We start from the raw sequence: 23,248 nt of genomic DNA, 5'->3' as shown, positions 1-23,248 counted from the left end.
GCAGCATTATAGTAGTTATATTCTTGTACATAGGGGCAGTATTATAGTAGTTATATTCTTGTACATAGGGGGCAGTATTATAGTAGTTATATTCTCGTACATAGGAGCAGTATTATAGTAGTTATATTCTTGTACATAGGGGCAGTATTATAGTAGTTATATTCTTGTACATAGGGAGCAGCATTATAGTAGTTATATTCTTGTACATAGGGGTCAGTATTATAGTAGTTATATTCTTTTACATAGGGAGCAGCATTATAGTAGTTATATTCTCGTACATAGGAGCAGTATTATAGTAGTTATATTCTTGTACATAGGAGCAGTATTATAGTAGTTATATTCTTGTACATAGGGGGCAGTATTATAGTAGTTATATTCTTGTACATAGGGGTCAGTATTATAGTAGTTATATTCTTGTACATAGGAGCAGTATTATAGTAGTTATACTCTTGTACATAGGGGCAGTATTATAGTAGATATATTCTTGTACATAGGAGCAGTATTATAGTAGTTATATTTTTGTACATAGGAGCAGTATTATAGTAGTTATATTTTTGTACATAGGAGCAGTATTATAGTAGTTATATTCTTGTACATAGGGGGCAGTATTACAGTAGTTATATTCTTGTACATAGGAGCAGTATTATAGTAGTTATATTCTTGTACATAGGGGCAGTATTATAGTAGTTATATTCTTGTACATAGGAGCAGTATTATAGTAGTTATATTCTTGTACATAGGGGCAGTATTATAGTAGTTATATTCTTGTACATAGGAGCAGTATTATAGTAGTTATATTCTTGTACATAGGGGCAGTATTATAGTAGTTATATTCTTGTACATAGGAGCAGTATTATAGTAGTTATATTCTTGTACATAGGAGGCAGTATTATAGTAGTTATATTCTTGTACATAGGGAGCAGTATTATAGTAGTTATATTCTTGTACATAGGGGACAGTATTATAGTAGTTATATTCTTGTACATAGGAGCAGTATTATAGTAGTTATATGCTTGTACATAGGAGCAGTATTATAGTAGTTATATTCTTGTACATAGGGGCAGTATTATAGTAGTTATATTCTTGTACATAGGGGCAGTATTATAGTAGTTATATTCTTGTACATAGGGGCAGTATTATAGTAGTTATACTCATGTACATAGGGGCAGTATTATAGTAGTTATATTCTTGTACATAGGGGCAGTAGTATAGTAGTTATATTCTTGTACATAGGGGCAGTATTATAGTAGTTATATTCTTGTACATAGGGGCAGTATTATAGTAGTTATATTATTGTACATAGGAGCAGTATTATAGTAGTTATATTCCTGTACATAGGAGCAGTATTATAGTAGTTATATTCTTGTACATAGGGGCAGTATTATAGTAGTTATACTCTTGTACATAGGGGCAGTATTATAGTAGTTATATTCTTGTACATAGGGGCAGTAGTATAGTAGTTATATTCTTGTACATAGGGAGCAGTATTATAGTAGTTATATTCTTGTACATAGGGGACAGTATTATAGTAGTTATATTCTTGTACATAGGAGCAGTATTATAGTAGTTATATTCTTGTACATAGGAGCAGTATTATAGTAGTTATATTCTTGTACATAGGGGCAGTATTATAGTAGTTATATTCTTGTACATAGGAGCAGTATTATAGTAGTTATATTCTTGTACATAGGGGCAGTATTATAGTAGTTATATTCTTGTACATAGGAGCAGTATTATAGTAGTTATATTCTTGTACATAGGAGGCAGTATTATAGTAGTTATATTCTTGTACATAGGGAGCAGTATTATAGTAGTTATATTCTTGTACATAGGGGACAGTATTATAGTAGTTATATTCTTGTACATAGGAGCAGTATTATAGTAGTTATATGCTTGTACATAGGAGCAGTATTATAGTAGTTATATTCTTGTACATAGGGGCAGTATTATAGTAGTTATATTCTTGTACATAGGGGCAGTATTATAGTAGTTATATTCTTGTACATAGGGGCAGTATTATAGTAGTTATACTCTTGTACATAGGGGCAGTATTATAGTAGTTATATTCTTGTACATAGGGGCAGTAGTATAGTAGTTATATTCTTGTACATAGGGGCAGTATTATAGTAGTTATATTCTTGTACATAGGGGCAGTATTATAGTAGTTATATTATTGTACATAGGAGCAGTATTATAGTAGTTATATTCCTGTACATAGGAGCAGTATTATAGTAGTTATATTCTTGTACATAGGGGCAGTATTATAGTAGTTATACTCTTGTACATAGGGGCAGTATTATAGTAGTTATATTCTTGTACATAGGGGCAGTAGTATAGTAGTTATACTCTTGTACATAGGGGCCGTACATTAATCCCTCCATCACCGTGTTGCGATGTAGAAGTGATATAGCGGTTCAGTGACTATTTGTCCTTGTGCCTCTCAGTGCAGGGATCTGATGTCCTTGAGTCTTCATTAGATTATACTCTACAGGATGCCATAATTAACGTTTTTTCTGCTCCATGAAGTAGACGACTAATTGACCTTTTCACTGTCGGAGAATAAATCTACAGGCTATTTGCAGGAAGACATTTTCTCCTCCTGGTTTGTGCGTATGAAACCGTAAGTTATCTGAGATGATCATTCGTTGCGTTTCCAGACCTTACATATGTCATGAAGGTAGGAGGTGTAGGGACAGCGTTCACAAGTGGGCTCTGGTGTGAGATGAGACCTAAAGTCCCCTCTCCCAGGTTAGAAGATACAAAAATGCTCCAACAATGCACTGTACGATGGTAAATACAAATTTTGGATGTAAATAGTGTACGAATAGGTGATATTCAGACTCACCTCCCCATTAGTGAAGCAGTATAGATAAGCAACCACAAAACCCTGAAAAGAAGAGAGAATACATGGTTAATGGACATGTCCAGACATAAATATAATGAAGGTCTCTTTTCAAAAGAGTCCAGGGGTGGTGCTTCATGAGGGGGGAGCTTCTATAGTCTCAGGTGGGGCTTCTAAAGAGTCTCAGGTGGGGCTTTATGAGGGAAGGAACTTTTAAAGAGTTTTGAGGTGGTGCTTTATGAGGGATGGAGTTTCTAAAGAGTCTATGGATGGTGCTTTATGAGGGGCTGAGGTTTTAAAGAGTCTCAGGTGGGGCTTTTTGAGGGGCAGAATTTCTAAAGAGTCCATGGGTGGTGCTTTATGAGGGGCTGAGGTTCTAAAGAGTCTCAGGTGGGGATTTATGAGGGGCAGAATTTCTAAAGAGTCCATGGGTGGTGGTTTATGAGGGGTTGAGGTTCTAAAGAGTCTCAGGTGGAGCTTTATGAGGGGCAGAGTTTCTAAAGAGTCCATGGGTAGTACTTTATGAGGGGATAAGGTTCTAAAGAGTCTCAGGTGGGGCTTTATGAGGGATAGATCTTACGTAACATCCAGGGGTGTGGCTTCATGAGGGCTGGAGCTTATAAATCGTCTGGGCGGGCTTTATGAGAGGGGGAGCTCCTATTGAGCCTAGAGATGGAGTTTTTTTGAGAGATGGAGCGCCTAAAGAGTCCAGGGGTGGTGCTTTATGAGGGGTGGAGGTTCGAAAGAGTATCAGGTCATGCTTTATGAGGGGTGGAGCATATAAAATGTCCAGAGGTGTTGCTCATTTGGGGTGGAGCTTATAAAGAGTCTGGGTGGGTTTTTATGAGGAGTGGAGCTCCTAAAGAGTCCATGAGTGGGGTTTTATAAGGGGTGGAGCTCATAAGGAGTCTAGGTTGGGACTTTCTGAGGGGTGAAGCCAATAATGAGTCTATGGGTGGTATTATAGAGGTTTGGAGTTCTTAAAGAGTTTAACCCCACAACTTTTTATTAGTTTCACTTGAGCCATTTAGGTAAAAGGCAAAAAACTTCAAGAATTTTATTTGAAAATTTTAATACACTATGTTTAGGGGAGTGGTTTAGTTTTCCAGATCTCCTGGAGCTTTCAACACCAGTAAGCTTTTTCCCAGCTAGAGATTCATTTAGAGTACTAAGAACTTGGGGTACAGAGGTGAAAGAACCCCCTGCCCCATGTGAAGGGGCCAAAATGGTTGACTCCTAGGGCACATGATGAATGTAGAGTAAAATGTTTTTCACTCCTCCCATTTCTTGGCTTGTGCCATGGGATAGAAAAGTAGGCAACACTAGTTATTGTCAGCATCGATGTGGGTTTTGTAAAATATTTTGCCCCCTTTGCAGTTTAAGTCACCTGGAAGGAGCTCATGGTCAGCTGGATGAAGAGCAGGACGTGCTTGGTGAGACCCTTGATATGCTCATCACTGACGAATGTGAACAGGACCTCATGAGTCCCCAGGAGCGGGATGAGGATGAGTGTCGCTTTTGCAAACCTTAAAAAACAAAAATATGAAGTTGCAGATGAGTTGAGAGGCCAATATAGGGAACACAAAGTCTTCATAATGATAGAAGTCAACTTTTACAATATCCTACTATAGGAAGTAATATAGTGGCTCTATAGTAACCCATGGGGCCTCCCATTCAGGCTTCTATAGAAACTAGGGTCCATCAGTGGAAGCTGCCAATAGGACGTCATTTTTTTAGGCAAATTTATGCAGTGTCGAGCATAGTGACATCACTAGAGTCCGCCCAGGAGCAGACATAGCTCCCACCCCTGCTTACCTGTACAGTTAAAGAATAGGTCCGCATATCTATCTACGTGTCATAGGTCCTGGGGCAAATAGATACTTGATAGATCTTTTAAGTCTAGTGGGTCTCTGTTGGGTCTAGCAATACAATGTTGGGTCTAGTGGGACTCCGTTGGTTCTAATGAGACTTTTGGTGGATGTCTGTTACTTTTAGTGGCACTCTGGTGTATGTTTATTGGGCTGCTGATGCTTCTATAGGGCCCTGCTTGGGCTCTGTGTGTCCAGTTAAAGTTTATTGCTTCCAGGTGAGTTTAGTAGGACTCTGTTAGTTTTGGTTGCTTTCTATGAGATAGTGAGTTCCAGTTGGTTCTGATGGGACTCTCTTGGGTCTAGTGATAAACTATTGGTTCTAGGGGGAGTCTATGGGTTATTGATTCCAGTTGGACTCTTAAGTCTAGTAAGCCTCTGTTACTTTTAATTGGGGTCAGTCCGTTGTTCCTTGTGGGACTTTAAGTGTAGTGGGCCGCTGATGGTTCTAGTGTGCCTTGGATGGTTCTGGTGAGATATTGTTGGGTAGATTAATACTCTGCTTGATCTATTGAGACTCTGTTTCGTCTAATAAGCTTCTCTTGCTTATAGTTGGCCTCTGTTGCTTCTAGTGAAACTCTACATTTCACCGGTCTCTGGTAGTTCTATTGTGACTTGGTTGGTTCTGGTGGGACACTGTTTAGTCTGTTAGTATTCTGCTGGATCTAGTGGGACTATGTTTGGTCTAGAAGATCTGGTCTTCTGGTCTTAGTCAGGCACAGTGGCTTTTAGTTGGTGTCTAGGTCCAATCTCAGTTAGGTCTAGAAGATGAAGGTCTGCTGCTCTTTGTTGGGCACAGGTGCCTTCAGTCAGAATCTGAGTTCAGCCTTAATTGGGTCTAGAAGATGAAGGTCTGCTGGTCTTAGTCGGACACAGTTGCTTTCAGTTGCTATCTGAGTCCAGCCTTAGTTGGATCTATAAGATGAAGGTCTGCTGGTCTTAGTCGGACACAGTTGCTTTCAGTCGGCATCTGAGTCCAGCCTTAGTTGGGTCTAGAAGATGAAGGTCTGCTGGTCTTAGTCGGACACAGGTGCTTTCAGTCGGAATCTGGGTCTAGTCTTATTTGGGTGGGTCTAGTCTTAGTTGGGTCTAGAAGATAAAGGTCTGCTGCTCTTTGTCGGACACAGTTGCTTCCAGTCGGAGTCTGGGACCGGCTTAGTTGGGTCTAGAAGATGAAGGTCTGCTGGCCTTAATCGGACACACTTGCTTCTAGTCAGAGTTTGTTTGGTAACTTGGGCCACAAACAACTTTCAACTCTCTAATAAGACATATGATGGACTGGTCTATCTCATTTATTGGAGTTCTCCATCTTGTGGATCTGTTTCGGATCCTGTATACTCATCTTCACTCTAAATGGCTGATTTCTTCCTAACCAAGCAGTACATCTGTCCACTGGTTGTATCTGGTAAATTGACGTTCTAAATGCATGACCAGGATGGAAGGATTAGATTACAAGCTCCTCGGGGGCAGGACTAATGTGAATAACAGTATTACCCTTCCAATCCAGTAGATGGCGCTCACCATGATATCACAGTCCCGATATTACTCTCTCTGGGGTCACTCTTTTTTTTACCTGTACTTGTAGTCTGTAAACTTCAGCTGCTGGGCCTTCAGCTTCAGATGGAGAAGGTTCAGGATCCTGATGTGTACGATGAAGTTTATCTATAGAAGTGATACAGACCATCTTATGTAAAAGCCAGAAATGTGGCTCCTTCTTAAAGCGTTTATGGACACTTTATTCTAGCCACCTCCAAATCAAAAGTCAAATCCTATTGGTTGATAATAGCCACATCCCTCTTAGGTTACTGGAGCTCCCATCATGCACTGCTCTCAGATTTGCACTCTGGGAGCTTGGAGTAATAATTTCATGAATAGGGGAGGGTTTGAAAACTTACGAATATGCAGATGAGCATCGGCCCCTTAATAATATACCAGATTGCTGTGTTCTGATTTACTGCCCAGCACCTGAAAGAACAAACGGTAAAATCTACAATCGGCCAGAATGCACCGCAGCGGATAACAAGTCAGCAAGAGGGGAGATCCTGAGAGTTAACAGGAAATCAGTAGCAGAGGTGCGGTGACTGTGTCTTATGGGGGAGCGGTTACTGTCTGTTATGGGGGTGCGGTGTCTGTTACGGGGTGCAGTGACTGCCTGTTATGGGGTGTCAGGCATTTACTTGCCTATCCCACCGCTGACACAAATATATCAGGGTTTAGGGGGGAAGGTTGCCCCCTGAAGGTTAAAAATTTGCTTATTTTATATATACAGTCGTGGGGTATGTAAACCCACACAACTTTTGTTTCCATTTTCAGTTCCGTTTAGGAACTTGCAGCTCTCTGGCACCCCCCTTACCCACAGGTCAGTCAGGGAACTACACCTAGGATAAGTAGTCACCAGAAAGGCTGCCTTGCTGTGTACTGGCTATTGGGCACTCTGCAGTGAGGGCGGTATGTATATCCCCAGTCTCAGGCAGGAAAAACACACATAAACCCCCGTTCCGTCACTGCCAGCATCTCTCAAATGCCCCAGAACACTTTGCTGCCACCAGCTCCTCGTTTGATATTAAAACCAATATCGAGTCAGGAACCCACCCACAAGATAGTGTAGTTTAGCACAGAGGACATGGCGGTTTGTTCATAGAGCAAGGAAAACGAAACTAGTAAATTTTAATAGTTTACTCCAAAAGTATGGGTAGTGTTTACAAAAATACAAATAATAATACAAAAGGAGACAAAATACGATATATACAAAAAGTTACAAATAAAAGAGGATTAAAATAAGAAATTACTACATCTCAGTCACTGGTATGACATGCTGATGAGGAGAGGAGAATCATCCCAGAACAAGGGTACATCTGCACAGCTCAATGTAGCTGATCACCCCCCGATTCAGCATCTGAGCTTTATACCTTTCCCTTGCTGACCTCACTGGGGGGATGAGCTAGAGGATATACACCCCCTTTTAAAAGTTCTTAGAGAATTCTATCTTTCGTATCTCTGGCTGGAAAGCTCACAGTGTGACAACAGGGTTATCATATGTTCGCTTACGAAATTATCTTTCTTTTGATACCAAACATCATATATCTATGCATTACTGGGAGGCATATATCCTTTTCTGGGTTTCTGGTGGGCGCCCAGGCTGCAAAACATTGCTGTGTGAAGCTTTAATTATGCCGAGTCTGAAAATATAAGTTTCCTGCCTCTAGGATTATTGTGTTTTATTAAATTCGATCTGAAATAAACAAAGGAACATGTGGCTGGAAAACTTGACTTCCTGCTTGAGCCGGGCAGACCATGATCTCACATTACACAAAGCTCAATTATCTGAAGGGAGGGGCGAATGGACCGTGGACATTCCAACAGGGGAAGAAGGGAGGGGAGGACTGCAGCACAAGAAGCTTCCTGCACAAACCTAATGGGAGTGGGGCAGCATGTCATTCACAAACCAAGGAGATGCAGCAGGCAGCCCTGGATGGATGCTTCGGTTATTTTCGCTGTAATGTAAGATATGATTTTGCAGAACTTTCTAGAATCTCCCAGTGCTACACACTGAGGAGACCAGCCTGTCATATAGCTACAACCCCCCTCTTCCCCCACAACACACACACCAGCGTCTTCCTGCTTGCAGCTCAGTGAAATCTGAGATCACAATGAGGATTCTCTCTCCCCCCTCCCCTCCTTGCACAGCCAGGAAAGGAAGTCCCTTTGTTCTCTAGACATGTGTTGGGATCAATATGAGTAGTATTAAAACAAGTCATATTGCAAAAATCATACACCACAGAGATATAATAATTAGATTCCTGCGACGGGCACGAAACCAGCTTTTCTACCCCTAGTTTTCACAGTTCCAGCACCCCCACAAACTGAGATATGGATTCCTTCTAAACGGTGTGTCAGAATTACTGCATATTTGGTTTTGAATTATTGTAATCAACAAACTACAAAGAATGATACCATGTGCGTGTTTGTGCGAACTTCCTCCTACGAGATACAGTTATATTAAGTTTTGTAGTTTGATTCTAAATCCAAGAGTAGGGGGCTGACCCTCTCCAATCTGCCCCTTCCATGATGTCACACAGCAGAGGTTATAAGGCATTCCCTTGGAAAAACCAGTCAGTTTTGAGCTGGGGTTTGATGCTAACAAGACGTGCGGATGTCTTGGGATGTGTGGTTGGCCGCCCATCCCCCGAGCCACATGGGATGCCTAATACCAACTAAGCACATGTAAGTGTACTTTCTCTTTTCATCCATGTTATTTTCATATTTGCATTGTACATATTTACTGTCTCAATTTATAGCAACTTTATCTATGTAATCACTGCCCACATTTTGGGAATAAATGATAAAATCTGTTAGCTCTGTCTCCATGCTCTAAGAAATGAACTATGCGCCTTTTTTAGATAATTACGCAACTGTTTGGGTTGGCTTTGAACCCCTCCATTAAGTCTATAACTTAAGTGGAGAAACCAGGAGCTGGTGGCAGCGTGGTGTGTACGGTTGGTTGGGCTAGTTGGCAGTCCAGAAGGGTCTTATATGCAGAATAAGGGGGGCTGCGGCCACAGCATTGATAATTCCCTCACTGCAGTAGTCTAATTGCCCGTGCACAACAAGCAGCCCATCCGGTGACTAATTATCCTAGGTGCAGTTCCCTGACTGACCTGAGGGTAAGGGGGCACCAGAGAGCTGCGAGTTCCAAAGTGGAACTGAGAAAGAGGGATATACATAAATCCCCGCAGTTCTTGGAAGGTGGTTAGCAGTGGTGGGTGTTATGAAAGAGTCACCGTAGGAGGCAAAACCAGAAATACTAGCTAAGTCCAGAAAACCAGAGAAGTTGGCAGCTATCGGATTGCAGACCCCTGAACCTATCAACAACTAGCAGTAGCCGTGGGGGGTTCCTACGGTGCCCTAGACCCCTCGATCACAGCCGCAGAACTAAATAGCCTAAAGACTGAAAGGGAAATCTAAACTGCCCCAGAGCAGACCCCAAAGCAATAGGCAGCCCCCAACATGTAATGACGGTGAAGCAAGATGAAAAAACACTCACACAGATAGAAAGATAGGCTGAGCAAATGATGGGCCCCAAGCTAACTAAATAGGAAAGGATAGAAAAGCTGCTGTCTGCAATCCGCCAAAACCCTATCAAAACAAGAGCCAACAGACTGATAGGGAAAAAGCCCTGAAGCCGCTAGGCTTCAAAAAGACTTTATCAGTACTCAGGTATTTTCTGAAGACAGAGCAAAAAGGAATTCAGCTCACCCCAGCAGGGAATGGCAGAAATCCAGAAAAACAAGGCAAAACAAAACCAAAACACAAATGCAAAAAGCAGAGCAGAAAACTTAGCTTTTGAGGAGCAGGAATCAGACTGGTCTCCTAGAATACCTCAGAGAGATCACCAGCAAGGCAGAAGGGCGTCGGCTGCCTTATATCCAGTCAGCAATTCCAGTCACCCAGTCATCATCATCCTGCTCAGGTGCTTGGTTATCAGCCTCACTACCTTCCTTCACCAGAAGAGGGAGTTCATCAGACCTCAATGGTGAAGGGGAAAATGAACTCACAACAGTACCTCCCCCTTGAGGAGGGGTCACCGAACCCTCATCCACGCCACCAGGGCGATCAGGGTGAGCCCGATGAAAGGCACGCCCCAATCTTTTGGCATGAATATCAGAGGCAGAGACCCAGGAATTATCCTCCTGACAATAACCCTTCCACTTAACCAAATACTGGAGTCTCCGTCTAGCCAGACGGGAATCCAGTGTCTTCTCTACCTCATATTCCATGTTACCTTCAACCAATACAGGGTCCGGAGGTGCCACCCCAGGAACAACTGGTTCAACAAACCTCTTCAATAAGGACTTATGAAACACATTATGGATTTTAAATGTGACAGGAAGAGCCAAACGAAAAGAGACCGGATTAATAATCTCAAAAATCTTGTAAGGTCCAATATATCTAGGCTTAAACTTAGGAGAAGCCACCTTCATAGCAATATTTTTTGATGATAACCAAACCATATCACCAACCTTAAACTGGGGACCAATGGTCCTATGTCGGTTGGAAAACCGCTGGGCCTTTTCCTGGGAGAGAGATAACTTATCCACCACTTGGTCCCAGATCTGGTGCATTCTCTCCACCACAGTGTCAACACCTGGGCAGGCCGAAGGCTCCACCTGCCCTGAAGAAAATCGAGGATGAAACCCAAAGTTACAAAAAAAAGGTGACATCAAAGTGGCAGAACTAGCTCTATTATTTAAAGCAAATTCGGCCAAGGGCAAAAATGAAACCCAATCATCCTGATCAGCGGAAATAAAACATCTCAAATACGACTCCAAGGTCTGGTTTGTTCTCTCCGTCTGCCCATTGGTCTGAGGGTGAAAAGCAGAGGAGAAGGACAACTGAATTCCCAGCTTGGAACAGAAAGTCCTCCAAAATCTAGACACAAACTGAACTCCTCTGTCAGATACAATGTTCTCAGGAATCCCGTGCAAGCGAACCACCTGTTGCAAAAACAGGGGCACCAACTCAGAGGAAGATGGCAACTTAGGGAGTGGTACAAGATGAACCATCTTAGAGAACCTATCACAAATCACCCAAATAACAGTCATTCTCTGAGAGACAGGCATATCAGAGATGAAATCCATTGAAATATGGGTCCATGGCGTCCTGGGGACCGGCAAAGGCATCAACAACCCACTAGAGCGAGAACAAGGTTTAGACCGGGAGCAAGTCCCACAGGACTGCACAAAATTCCTGATATCATGAGACAAGGCGGGCCACCAAAAAGACCGACTCACCAGATCTCTAGTACCAAAAATACCCGGATGACCAGCCAATGCAGAGCAATGAACTTCAGACATCACTCTCTTCTTCCACTGGTCAGGAACATACAACTTTTCACTGGGACAACGCTCAGGTTTGTCCTCCTGGAACTCTTCCAGAGCACGTCTCAAATCGGGCGAGATGGCAGAAAGAACTACCCCTTCGCCTAAGATGGTAGCAGGCTTGGTCACCATAGGAGAATCAGCAAAGAAGCTCCTAGAGAGAGCGTCAGCCTTGACATTCTTAGTGCCAGGAAGAAAAGAGACCACAAAATCAAAACGTGTAAAAAAACAAGGCCCACCTAGCCTGTCTAGGGTTCAAGCGTTTGGCCGACTCCAGGTAAATCAAATTCTTGTGGTCAGTGAGGACCACGACTTGATGTTTAGCTCCCTCCAACCAATGTCTCCACTCCTCAAATGCCCATTTCATGGCTAACTGTTCCCGATTCCCCACATCGTAGTTACGTTCAGATGGAGAGAACTTTCGGGAAAAGAAAGCACAGGGATTCATTTTAGATGTTACAGGATCCTTTTGGGACAAAACAGCTCCTGCACCAATCTCAGAAGCGTCCACCTCTACCTGGAACGGGAGACATCAGGTTGCCGCAAAACCGGGGCAGAAGTGAATCTTCGCTTCAGCTCCTGAAAGGAAAAAACAGCCTCCGGAGACCAATTCAACACATCAGCACCCTTCTTAGTCAGATCAGTCAATGGCTTGGCAATACTAGAAAATTTTGCTATAAATTTCCGATAAAAATTAGCAAAACCCTAAAACTTCTGGAGGGCCTTCAAAGAAGTGGGCTGAACCCAATCAGAAATGGCCTGTACCTTGGCCGGGTCCATTTCAATAGTTGACGGAGACAAAATAAATCCCAAAAATGAAATCCTCTGTACCCCAAAAATGCATTTCGATCCTTTGACATACAGGGAATTCTCCCTCAAGATCCGGAACACAGTCCGAACATGTTCCACATGAGAATCCCAATCCTTGGAGAAGATCAAAATATCATCCAGATAGATAATCAAAAATTTATCCAGAAAGTCTCGGAAAATGTCGTTCATGAAGCACTGGAAGACAGAAGGGGCATTAGTGAGCCCAAAAGGCATCACCAGGTACTCAAAATGTCCCTCTGGAGTATTAAACGCCGTCTTCCATTCATCCCCATGCTTAATGCGAATAAGATTATACGCCCCCCTGAGGTCAAGCTTGGTAAACCAGCAAGCACCTTTAACTCTGGAGAATAGATCCGAAATCAGGGGTAACAGATACTGATATTTAATAGTAATTTTGTTGAGGGCACGATAATCAATACAAGGCCTTAATGAACCATCCTTTTTGGCCACGAAAAAAAAACGGCACCTAATGGTGAAGAGGATGGTCTAATATGACCCTTCTCCAACGCCTCCTTAATATAGGATCGCATAGCTTCGTGCTCGGGTACAGATAAATTGAAGAGCCGACCCTTGGGAAATTTACACCCCGGGCTCAGTTCAATTGCACAGTCATAACTCCTATGAGGAGGCAAGGACGCAGACTCATTCTCACTAAATACATCATAAAAGTCCGCCAAATAATCAGGAACATCATGCAACTGAGGAGAGGTGGAAAAAAACGGAGCCTCACTAAGGGCACACTGACAACCCCAACTCACCACAGACACAGATTTCCAATCCAAAACTGGATTATGAATTTGCAACCAGGGAAACCCCAGAACAATGATATCATGCAAATTATGCAACACCAAAAATCTACAATTTTCTTGATGGTCTGGGGCGACCCGCATTACCACCTGGGTCCAAAACTGAGGTTTATTTTTCGCCAAAGGAGTAGCATCAATCCCCCTCAACGGGATAGGCGTCCGCAGAGGTGTCATCGGAAATCCACAAAGCTTAGCAAATTCCAAGTCCATTAGGTTCAGAGCTGCTCCCGAATCCACAAAAGCCTTGGAGGAAAATGTGGACAGGGAGCAGATCAGAGTAATTGCCAGAAGAAACTTAGGTTGAATACCACCCACAGAAAACGTGTGTGCAAAATGTTTCTCTCGTTTAGGACAGACAGAAATAATATGCGAGGCATCTCCACAAAAAAAACACAGCTTATTACGCCTTCTGAACTCCTGACGTTGCTCCCTGGACAAAACTCTATCACATTGCATAGGTTCAGACACTTGTTCAACTGGTGGCAACACCTCTCGTGCAGTCCTGCGTTCACGTAAACGCCGATCAACCTGAATGGCTAATGACATAGAATCGTCAAGACCAGAGGGAACAGGAAATCCCACCATAGTATCTTTTACGGCTTCTGACAAACCCTTCTGAAAGAGAGCTGCCAAGGCACCATCATTCCAGGTAGTAAGGACCGCCCACTTTCGGAATTTTTGACAGTACAATTCTGCAGAATCTCGACCCTGGCTCAATGCCAACAGGGTCTTTTCAGCCTGATCAATAGCATTAGGTTCGTCATACAACAACCCCAAGGCTTGAAAAAATGCGTTCACATTAGTCAGAATAGGATCATCTGGTGTCAAAGAAAACGCCCAATCCTGGGGATCGCCACGCAGCAAAGAGATCACAATTTTAACCTGCTGCGCAGAGTTCCCCGACGAGTTAGGCTACTTTCACACATCCGGAGTGTGGGGTCCGGCGGCGTGCGGCGAAAAGCCGGGCTGCCGGATCCGGCCTGCAGCCGTGACACCGGATGTGTACAGTCATGGCCAAAAGTATTGACACCCCTGCAATTCTGTCAGATAATACTCAGTTTCTTCCTGAAAATGATTGCAAACACAAATTCTTTGGTATTATTATCTTCATTTAATTTGTCTTAAATGAAAAAACACAAAAAGAATTGTCCTAAAGCCAAATTGGATATAATTCCACACCAAACATAACAAAGAGGGTGGACAAAAGTATTGGCACTGTTCGAAAAATCATGTGATGCTTCTCTAATTTGTGTAATTAACAGCACCTGTAACTTACCTGTGGCACCTAACAGGTGTTGGCAATAACTAAATCACACTTGCAGCCAGTTGACATGGATTAAAGTTGACTCAACCTCTGTCCTGTGTCCTTGTGTGTACCACATTGAGCATGGAGAAAAGAAAGAAGACCAAAGAACTGTCTGAGGACTTGAGAAACCAAATTGTGAGGAAGCATGAGCAATCTCAAGGCTACAAGTCCATCTCCAAAGACCTGAATGTTCCTGTGTCTACCGTGCGCAGTGTCATCAAGAAGTGTAAAGCCCATGGCACTGTGGCTAACTTCCCTAGATGTGGACGGAAAAGAAAAATTGACAAGAGATTTCAGCGCAAGATTGTGCGGATGTTGGATAAAGAACCTCCACTAACATCCAAACAAGTTCAAGCTGCCCTGCAGTCCGAGGGTACAACGGTGTCAACCCGTACTATCCGTCGGCATCTGAATGAAAAGGGACTGTATGGTAGGAGACCCAGGAAGACTCCACTTCTTACCCCGAGACATAAAAAAGCCAGGCTGGAGTTTGCCAAAACTTACCTGAAAAAGCCTAAAACATTTTGGAAGAATGTTCTTTGGTCAGATGAGACAAAAGTAGAGCTTTTAGGGCAAAAGCATCAACATAGAGTTTACTGGAGAATAAAGAGGCATTCAAAGAATAGTACATGGTCCCTACAGTCAAACATGGTGGAGGTTCCCTGATGTTTTGGGGTTGCTTTGCTGCCTCTGGCACTGGACTGCTTGACCGTGTGCATGGCTTTATGAAGTCAGAAGACTACCAACAAATTTTGCAGCATAATTTAGGGCCCAGTGTGAGAAAGCTGGGTCTCCCTCAGAGGTCATGGGTCTTCCAGCAGGACAATAACCCAAAACACACTTCAAAAAGCACTAGAAAATGGTTTGAGAGAAAGCACTGGAGACTTCTAAGGTGGCCAGCAATGAGTCCAGACCTGAATCCCATAGAACACCTGTGGAGAGATCTAAAAATGGCAGTTTGGAGAAGGCACCCTTCAAATATCAGGGACCTGGAGCAGTTTGCCAAAGAAGAATGGTCTAAAATTCCAGCAGAGCATTGTAAGAAACTCATTGATGGTTACCGGAAGCGGTTGATCGCAGTTATTTTGGCTAAAGGTTGTGCAACCAAGTATTAGGCTGAGGGTGCCAATACTTTTGTCCGGCCCATTTTTGGAGTTTTGTGTGAAATGATCAATGTTTTGCTTTTTGCTTCATTCTCTTTTGCGTTTTTTCATTTAAGACAAATTAAATGAAGATAATAATACCAAAGAATTTGTGTTTGCAATCATTTTCAGGAAGAAACTGAATATTATCTGACAGAATTGCAGGGGTGTCAATACTTTTGGCCATGACTGTATGCGGCGAGACATACGGCTCGGACATGATTTAAAGGAGCCGCAGGAGGAGGTGGACAGAGGCAGCCGCTGAGAGACAGTTGCTGAAAGGGAGGTGAGGGGAGGGGAGGAGACAGAGGAGAGGGGAGGGGAGAGGAGAGGGGGGTGGAGAGAGAGACATGGGGGGTTAACACTTAGTGTCCAGGCGAGAGAATCTCTCTCTCTTGCCGGGCACTTGTGGGGTTAACCCCACAGAGAGATCTCTCTCTCTCACCCAGACACTGTGAGTGTTAACCCCACAAGTGCCTGGCGAGAGAGATCTCTCACAAGTGTCCGGGTGACAGAGAGAGATCTCTCTCTCTCTCGCCGGGCACTTGTGGGGTTAACATTCACAGAGTCCGGGCATGCGCTGTGGAAAAAGCCGGTCCGGCACTGACAAAAGACGTTGCAGAGAACGTTTTTTGCAGATGCCGGACGGCTAATTTTTGCCGTGTCCGGCAGCAGCCGGACACGACGTATAACCGTCCGGCACGATGCGGGGACCATGAAAGCTTATGGGACAAAACCGGATCCGGTGCTGGATCCGGTTATGAAAAATTTCGCCGCATCGTGCCGAATTACAAAAACCGGATGTGTGAAAGAGGCCTTAGGCTTCAAGGCAATAAATAATTTACAATTATTTTTGAAATTCAAAAATTTAGACCGATCCCCAAAAAACACATCAGGAGTAGGGATCTTTGGTTCAGTAGCATGTGAATGAGCAAGGTAGGCGGAAATTCCCCGCACTTCCACAGCGAGCTGCTCCACATGATCAGACAATTGCTTTATCTCCATTGAGAGAAAAAAAAATTCCCCCTATGGCCTCAGAGATATAGAGGAAAGAATATACACACTTTTTTTTTTTTTTTACAATTCTTTCCTGCTATTGAGTACCCTAGGATCTGCAGTATGGCTGGTGATTCTGTTATGAAAGAGTCACCGTAGGAGGCAAAAACAGAAATACTAGCTAAGTCCAGAAAACCAGAGAAGTTGGCAGCTATCGGATTGCAGACCCCTGAACCTATCAACAACAACTAGCAGTAGCCGTGGGGGGTTCCTACGGTGCCTTAGACCCCTCGATCACAGCCGGAGAACTAAATAGCCTAAAGACTGAAAGGGAAATCTAAACTGCCCCAGAGCAGACCTCAAAGCAATAGGCAGCCCCCAACATATAATGACGGTGAAGTAAGATGAAAAAACACTCACACAGACAGAAAGATAGGCTGAGCAAATGATGGGGCCCAAGCTAACTAAATAGGAAAGGATAGAAAAGCTGCTGTCTGCAATCCACCAAAACCCTATCAAAACAAGAGCCAACAGACTGATAGGGAAAAAGCCCTGAAGCCGCTAGGCTTCAAAAAGACTATATCAGTACTCAGGTATTTTCTGAAGACAGAGCAAAAAGGAATTCAGCTCACCCCAGCAGGGAATGGCAGAAATCCAGAAAAACAAGGCAAAACAAAACCAAAACACAAATGCAAAAAGCAGAGCAGAAAACTTAGCTTTTGAGGAGCAGGAATCAGACAGGTCTCCTAGAATACCTCAGAGAGATCACCAGCAAGGCAGAAGGGCGTCGGCTGCCTTATATCCAGTCAGCAATTCCAGTCACCCAGTCATCATCATCCTGCTCAGGTGCTTGGTAATCAACCTTCCTTCACCAGAAGAGGGAGTTCATCAGACCTCAATGGTGAAGGGGAAAATGAACTCACAACAGGTGGGGCATCCAAAATAACCCCCTGCGGTAAATTGTTAGAGCGCGATTAGCTTGCTGTATATTTTTGTCACATGGTACCAGTGGCGGGATAACTAAGATAAGCCCCCACTGCACCTGTGATAGCCGTGTGCCAGCAGTGCGTCGCATCCCTCAATCCGCTGACATACTGGTGCCAATGGTGGGATCGTGACGTATTGGTGGCACAGGGTGCTGAGCTGGCGCTGTCGTCACATATTGGTGGCCGCGGCGTGTTTTCTTCGTTCTTCACATATTGGTGGCAGAGCGGTGGGATAATCATAGAGCATTAGTGATTTGGTTTGAGCAATCATTCCTCTCACTAAAGACCTGCACGGGTCCTGCGGGAATCCTGCATCATAGGTTTTGGAGAACAGACTCAGTGGTTACTAGTCCTGAGACATTTTTGTGTACTTGCAAGTATTCCCTCCCTTTTTCTTCGTCTTTCTTTTCTATCTTTTATTTGGCAACCATGGCGGCAAAAGGAGAAGGCTGGTACAAACAGCAGACACAGGAAGTTCTTGCTGGGTTATGCACGTACCAAGGCCTTGACGCCGCGAACAAAAACAGCCCAACTGATCGCGGCTCTGGTGCAGCTGGACAACGACCAGAGCCCGGCGGGCGCAGAAGTCGGCCCTAGCCAAGGTGGCGCTGCACCTGAGGTCCAACCACCGTATGCCAGCCCCACATGCAACCAGGCCAGGCTGGATCCCTACCTGCAAGCGGCCTTGGACACACTCCTCGCCGAAGACAGTGAGGGACTAGTGAGGCTGATCCAGCAATATCGGCAGGAGGCCCGAGACGAAAGAGAGGCTGAGAGAGTCCATGAACTGGAGATGCTCCGACAAGGGGGGAATGCCCCCACAGCCCGAAGCAGTGAGCCCAGCAGCGTCCAGAGTCCTAAACCCCGGCCAGAGCATTTGCCCGTAATGGAAAAGGACGCGGACTTGGACACGTTTCTGCGGGCCTTTGAGAAAGCCTGCAGACCGTACCAGCTGCCTAGAGCACAATGGGCCAGGTACTTGACCCCAGGGCTAAAGGGCAAAGCTCTGGTGGCATTTGCTTCTCTTCCGCCAGAAGACGATGACGACTATGATGCCATAAAGCAGGCTCTGATCGCCAAATACCGGCTGACACCTGAGGTATACCAAAAGAAGTTCCGAAACCTCCAATGTAGCCCACACGATAGCTATAGCGATGTGGTACAAGGACTCAGGACCCACTTTGACCAGTGGATCCATGGACTGTCCGTTGATTCCTTTGAGCTGCTACAGGACCTGATGATCAAAGACCAGTTCCTGCATCTCTGCCCAGCTGAGGTCCGACAGCTCATCCTGGACCGCGAACCAACGAATGCGGACAAAGCGGCGCAGATCGCCGACAACTATGAGGCCAACAGGAAGCCAGAGACGCGGAGGCCAGTCACCACCAGCTGGAGAGGGGGTAAGCCTGCAACCAACCCCAGTGCCCCAGCTATCCGACCCTCCGGAGGCCCTGTCCCTGTCGCCAAAACCAGGCCCACTACTGACAGTCGCCAGTGTTACAACTGCCAGCGGCCTAGTCACATCAGTTACACCTGTCCGGAAAAGCCGAAGAACCCCCCAGCCAAGGCCTCTGGGCCCAACGCCTCTGTTCTTTTGGTGGGAGGTGTGGTTGGGAGGATTGGCGACAACGTTCAACCCATCCAGGTGGGGGCCCGTCTTGCTACAGGCTTCAAGGACACCGGGGCTGAACGAACCCTCATCCGTCCTGGACTGGCGGCCCCTGAAGAGTTTGTTGAGGCGAAAACCCTAACTGTCACTGGGATCGGATCGGATCGAAACACTGGCGATTGTCTAAACGCTGTGTCTAATATCATGTCCTCACTATATCTGAAACTGAACCTGTCAAAGACTGAACTCCTGGTGTTTCCTCCTGCTACTAATGTACCTATACCCGACATTGCTATTTCTGTGTGTGGTTCCACTATTACTCCCCAGCAACAGGCCCGCTGTCTTGGGGTCATACTTGATTCCGAGCTTTCCTTTGCCCCCCACATTCGATCACTGGCTCGCTCTTGTCATCTGCACCTCAAAAACATTTCTAGAATTCGACCTTTTCTTACTTTTGACTCTGCAAAAACTCTTACTGTTTCTCTTATTCATTCTCGTCTCGACTATTGTAACTCTCTTCTAATCGGTCTCCCTCTTACCAAACTCTCCCCTCTCCAATCTGTCTTGAATGCTGCAGCCAGGATCATATTCCTCACCAATCGTTACACCGATGCCTCTACCTTGTGCCAGTCATTACACTGGCTACCCATTCACTCCAGAATTCAGTATGAACTTATTACCCTCACCCACAAAGCCCTCCATGGCTCAGCACCACCCTACATCTCCTCCCTTGTTTCAGTATACCACCCTACCCGCGCCCTCCGTTCTGCTGATGACCTGAGGTTAGTATCCTCAATAGTCAGAACTTCCCACTCCCGTCTCCAAGACTTTACACGTGCCGCGCCAATTCTTTGGAATGCACTTCCCAGGTCAATACGATTAGTCCCCAATCCCCACAATTTTAAGCGTGTCCTGAAAACGCATTTATTCAGACTGGCCTATCGCCTCAACACATTAACCTAACCTATCCCTGTGTGGCAGAGCCAAAAGTTTTACCATAACCAGGTTCCCAGCATCATGTTCCCACATGCTTTATGCCTCCATTAGCCCTCTGTGTCTGTACTGTTACACACTTAACATTATGGCTGGTCCATACAATCAGGGCAACTGTTACCACCCACCTTTCGTGTCTACCTCTTTCCTCATAGACTGTAAGCTTGCGAGCAGGGCCCTCACTCCTCTTGGTATTTGCTATAATCTACTGTATGTGATTATTGTTATGCTGTAATGTCTATTGTCTGTACAAATCCCCTCTGAAATGTAAAGTGCTGCGGAATATGTCGGCGCTATAGAAATAAAATTTATTATTATTTATTATTACCCACTGTCCTTGCCAGTGGCCCGGGTATTCCTTGATTGGGGTGCTGGGAGCGGGGTGAGGGAAGTGGGAGTGTCTGAAAACCTGCCCACTGATGTTTTATTGGGGACTGACTTGGGGCGGATGGTTGCATACTACGTCCCTGACACCCCTCCCCAGTCTGATAATAAGGGTAACGTTAACCCTGGTGTTGATGATGATGACGGGAAACTGAATGTGTTACCTGCTAATGACGTGATGAGTAATGATGCAACTAACAACCATTCTCTCCCCAGGAATGATGCTGATGGTGATGTAAATGCACCAAAGAAATCTGATAACCATTCTTTTCCTAGGAATGATGATGATAATGATGATGATGATGATGTATCTGTGCCGACTGAACCTGTTAACCATTTCTTTGAAACGGCAGATGTGTCCACAGGTACCGAAGTGCTCAGCCCCGTCACTCTGCAGAGTGAGCCGGCTGAGGAACCCCTGTCAGGAACAAGCAACGGTGCTCAAGGGAATGGGAAGGTGCATGGGGACCATGAGGAAGGTAATGCCATGCAACTGACCAGTGCCACCGAGGAAGGTAACTGGCCCATAAGTAGCACTGCTCCTGAAGTGTTGGGGGTGGATGGGGAGGTAGAGCCCATAGCAGCACCGATTGGTGGGTCTGTAGAACCCCCCAGGGAGACAGCATACGTAGAAGCTGTCACACGCAGTCAGAGTGCTCAGATCGCAGGTAGCGCCCTGTCTTCTGGACCCTTTTCTGCTACAGGAGAGAATGAACCAGAGGTGAACCCAGAGCAGGTTCCAGAGGGTCCCAGTAAGGAAGGAACCCTGACGTCACTTCTGGCTGCCTCCAGAAAGGAGTTCCAGGCTGCTCTGCACTCAGATGCAAGCCTGGAAAAATTGAGACAACTCGCCAAGACTCCCACCTCCAAGTCTGATAAGGAGAGGGTGTTCTGGGAACGTGGAAGGTTGTACCGGGAGACAGTACCCGGAGATTCCCAAAAGGGGTGGTGGAGGGAAAAACAGCTGGTCGTCCCCCTCCAGTTCAGAATGGAGTTGTTGCGGATTGCCCATGAGATTCCACTCGCTGGACACTTGGGGATCAGCAAAACAAAGGCACGGCTGTCTCAACACTTCTATTGGCCCAAGATGGGGACAGATGTAACACAATACTGCTGCACCTGTACCACCTGTCAAAAGGTGGGTAAGGTGGGGCCTTCTCTTAAGGCTCCTCTTATTCCTTTGCCGGTGATAGAGGAGCCTTTCCAGAGAATCGCGGTGGACATTGTAGGCCTGCTGGCCGTCCCCAGCAGCTCTGGAAAGCAATACATTCTCACCGTGGTAGACTACGCTACCCGGTACCCAGAGGCAGTAGCTCTGTCTTCAACCTGGGCAGATAAGGAGGCTGACGCACTGGTGACCATCTTTTCAAGGGTAGGATTCCCAGGGAGATGCTTACCGATCAAGGGACCCAATTCATGTCTCGCCTAATGGAGGCTCTTTGTGAGAAAATTCAGGTGAAGCACCTGGTATCGAGTGCGTATCACCCACAGACTAATGGTTTGTGTGAATGCTTCAACGGTACCCTCAAACAGATGCTCCACATGCTGGTTGAGACCCAAGGGCGCGACTGGGAGCGGTACCTCCCACACCTGCTGTTCGCTTACAGAGAAGTTCCGCAGGCCTCGACCGGGTTCTCCCCCTTAGAGCTCCTGTATGGCAGGCGAGTCCGGGGACCCCTTGGGTTGATAAGAGAATCCTGGGAAGATGAGCCAAACCCCACAGAAGTGTCCACCGTGGATTATGTCATGCGCTTCCGTGACAAGATGCAGACCTTGACGCAGTTGGTACATGACAACATGACGCAGGCTCAGGCTGACCAGAAGCACTGGTACGACCAGAACGCCCGGGAGCGGACCTACCAGGTGGGTCAAAAGGTGTGGGTGCTGGTCCCCGTACCAACGGATAAGCTTCAGGCAGCCTGGGAAGGCCCATACGTCGTCCACCAACAGCTCAACCCGGTTACCTACGTGGTCACGCTTGACCATGCTCGGGGTAGGCGCAAGGCCTTTCACGTCAATATGCTGAAGGCGCACTACGAACGTGAAGCTTGTGTCCTACCGGTCTGCAACCTGCCTGAGGATGGAGAGGAAGATCCCCTCCTGGACATGCAGGCCCAAGCCAAGGCCAATGGGTCCATTGAGGACATGGAGATAAGTGGTTTGCTAACCGTATCCCAGCGGTCGCAGTTGGTGGAAACCCTGGAACCCTTCAGGGTCGTGTTCACCAACCGACCTGGGAGGACGGAGTTAGCGGTTCATGAGGTGGACACCGGGAATTACGCCCCACTACGGCGAACACCTTATCGGATCTCTGAGGAGGTGCAACAGGTCATGCGCCAAGAGATCAATGAGATGTTAAGGCTGGGGGTGATTCGAAAAGCGCGTGGGCCTCACCTGTATTCCTCGTGCCTAAAAGGATCGAACCACCCAGTTCTGCGTGGACTACAGGGTGCTCAACGCCATCACAACCTCTGATGCCCACCCGATGCCGCGCATCGAGGATCTGCTTGAGCGGTTGGCAAAAGCAAGGTACATATCCATCATGGATTTGAGTCGGGGATACTGGCAGATCCCCCTGAGCCCTGAGGCGCAGGAGAAATCCGCCTT

General features: G+C 45.6%; 1 protein-coding gene across 1 annotated transcript in view; it reads right to left on the bottom strand.

The window, feature by feature from the left end:
- Positions 1-23,248, bottom strand: part of GLP2R (glucagon like peptide 2 receptor) — a 127,699-nt gene that overhangs the window by 4,952 nt on the left and 99,499 nt on the right. Inside the window, exons 9-12 of the mRNA XM_073579761.1 lie at positions 6,606-6,675; positions 6,284-6,372; positions 4,230-4,368; positions 2,846-2,887 (exon numbers count right to left, since the gene is read on the bottom strand). Coding sequence (XP_073435862.1) covers positions 2,846-2,887; positions 4,230-4,368; positions 6,284-6,372; positions 6,606-6,675 — 340 coding nt within the window. The remainder of the gene's footprint in view (positions 1-2,845; positions 2,888-4,229; positions 4,369-6,283; positions 6,373-6,605; positions 6,676-23,248) is intronic.

Source organism: Dendrobates tinctorius, unplaced genomic scaffold, assembly GCF_039654945.1.
Source record: "Dendrobates tinctorius isolate UK_male_01 unplaced genomic scaffold, ASM3965494v1 ptg000063l, whole genome shotgun sequence".
Taxonomy (NCBI): domain Eukaryota; kingdom Metazoa; phylum Chordata; class Amphibia; order Anura; family Dendrobatidae; genus Dendrobates; species Dendrobates tinctorius.
This window is presented reverse-complemented; position numbering and strand designations above follow the sequence as displayed.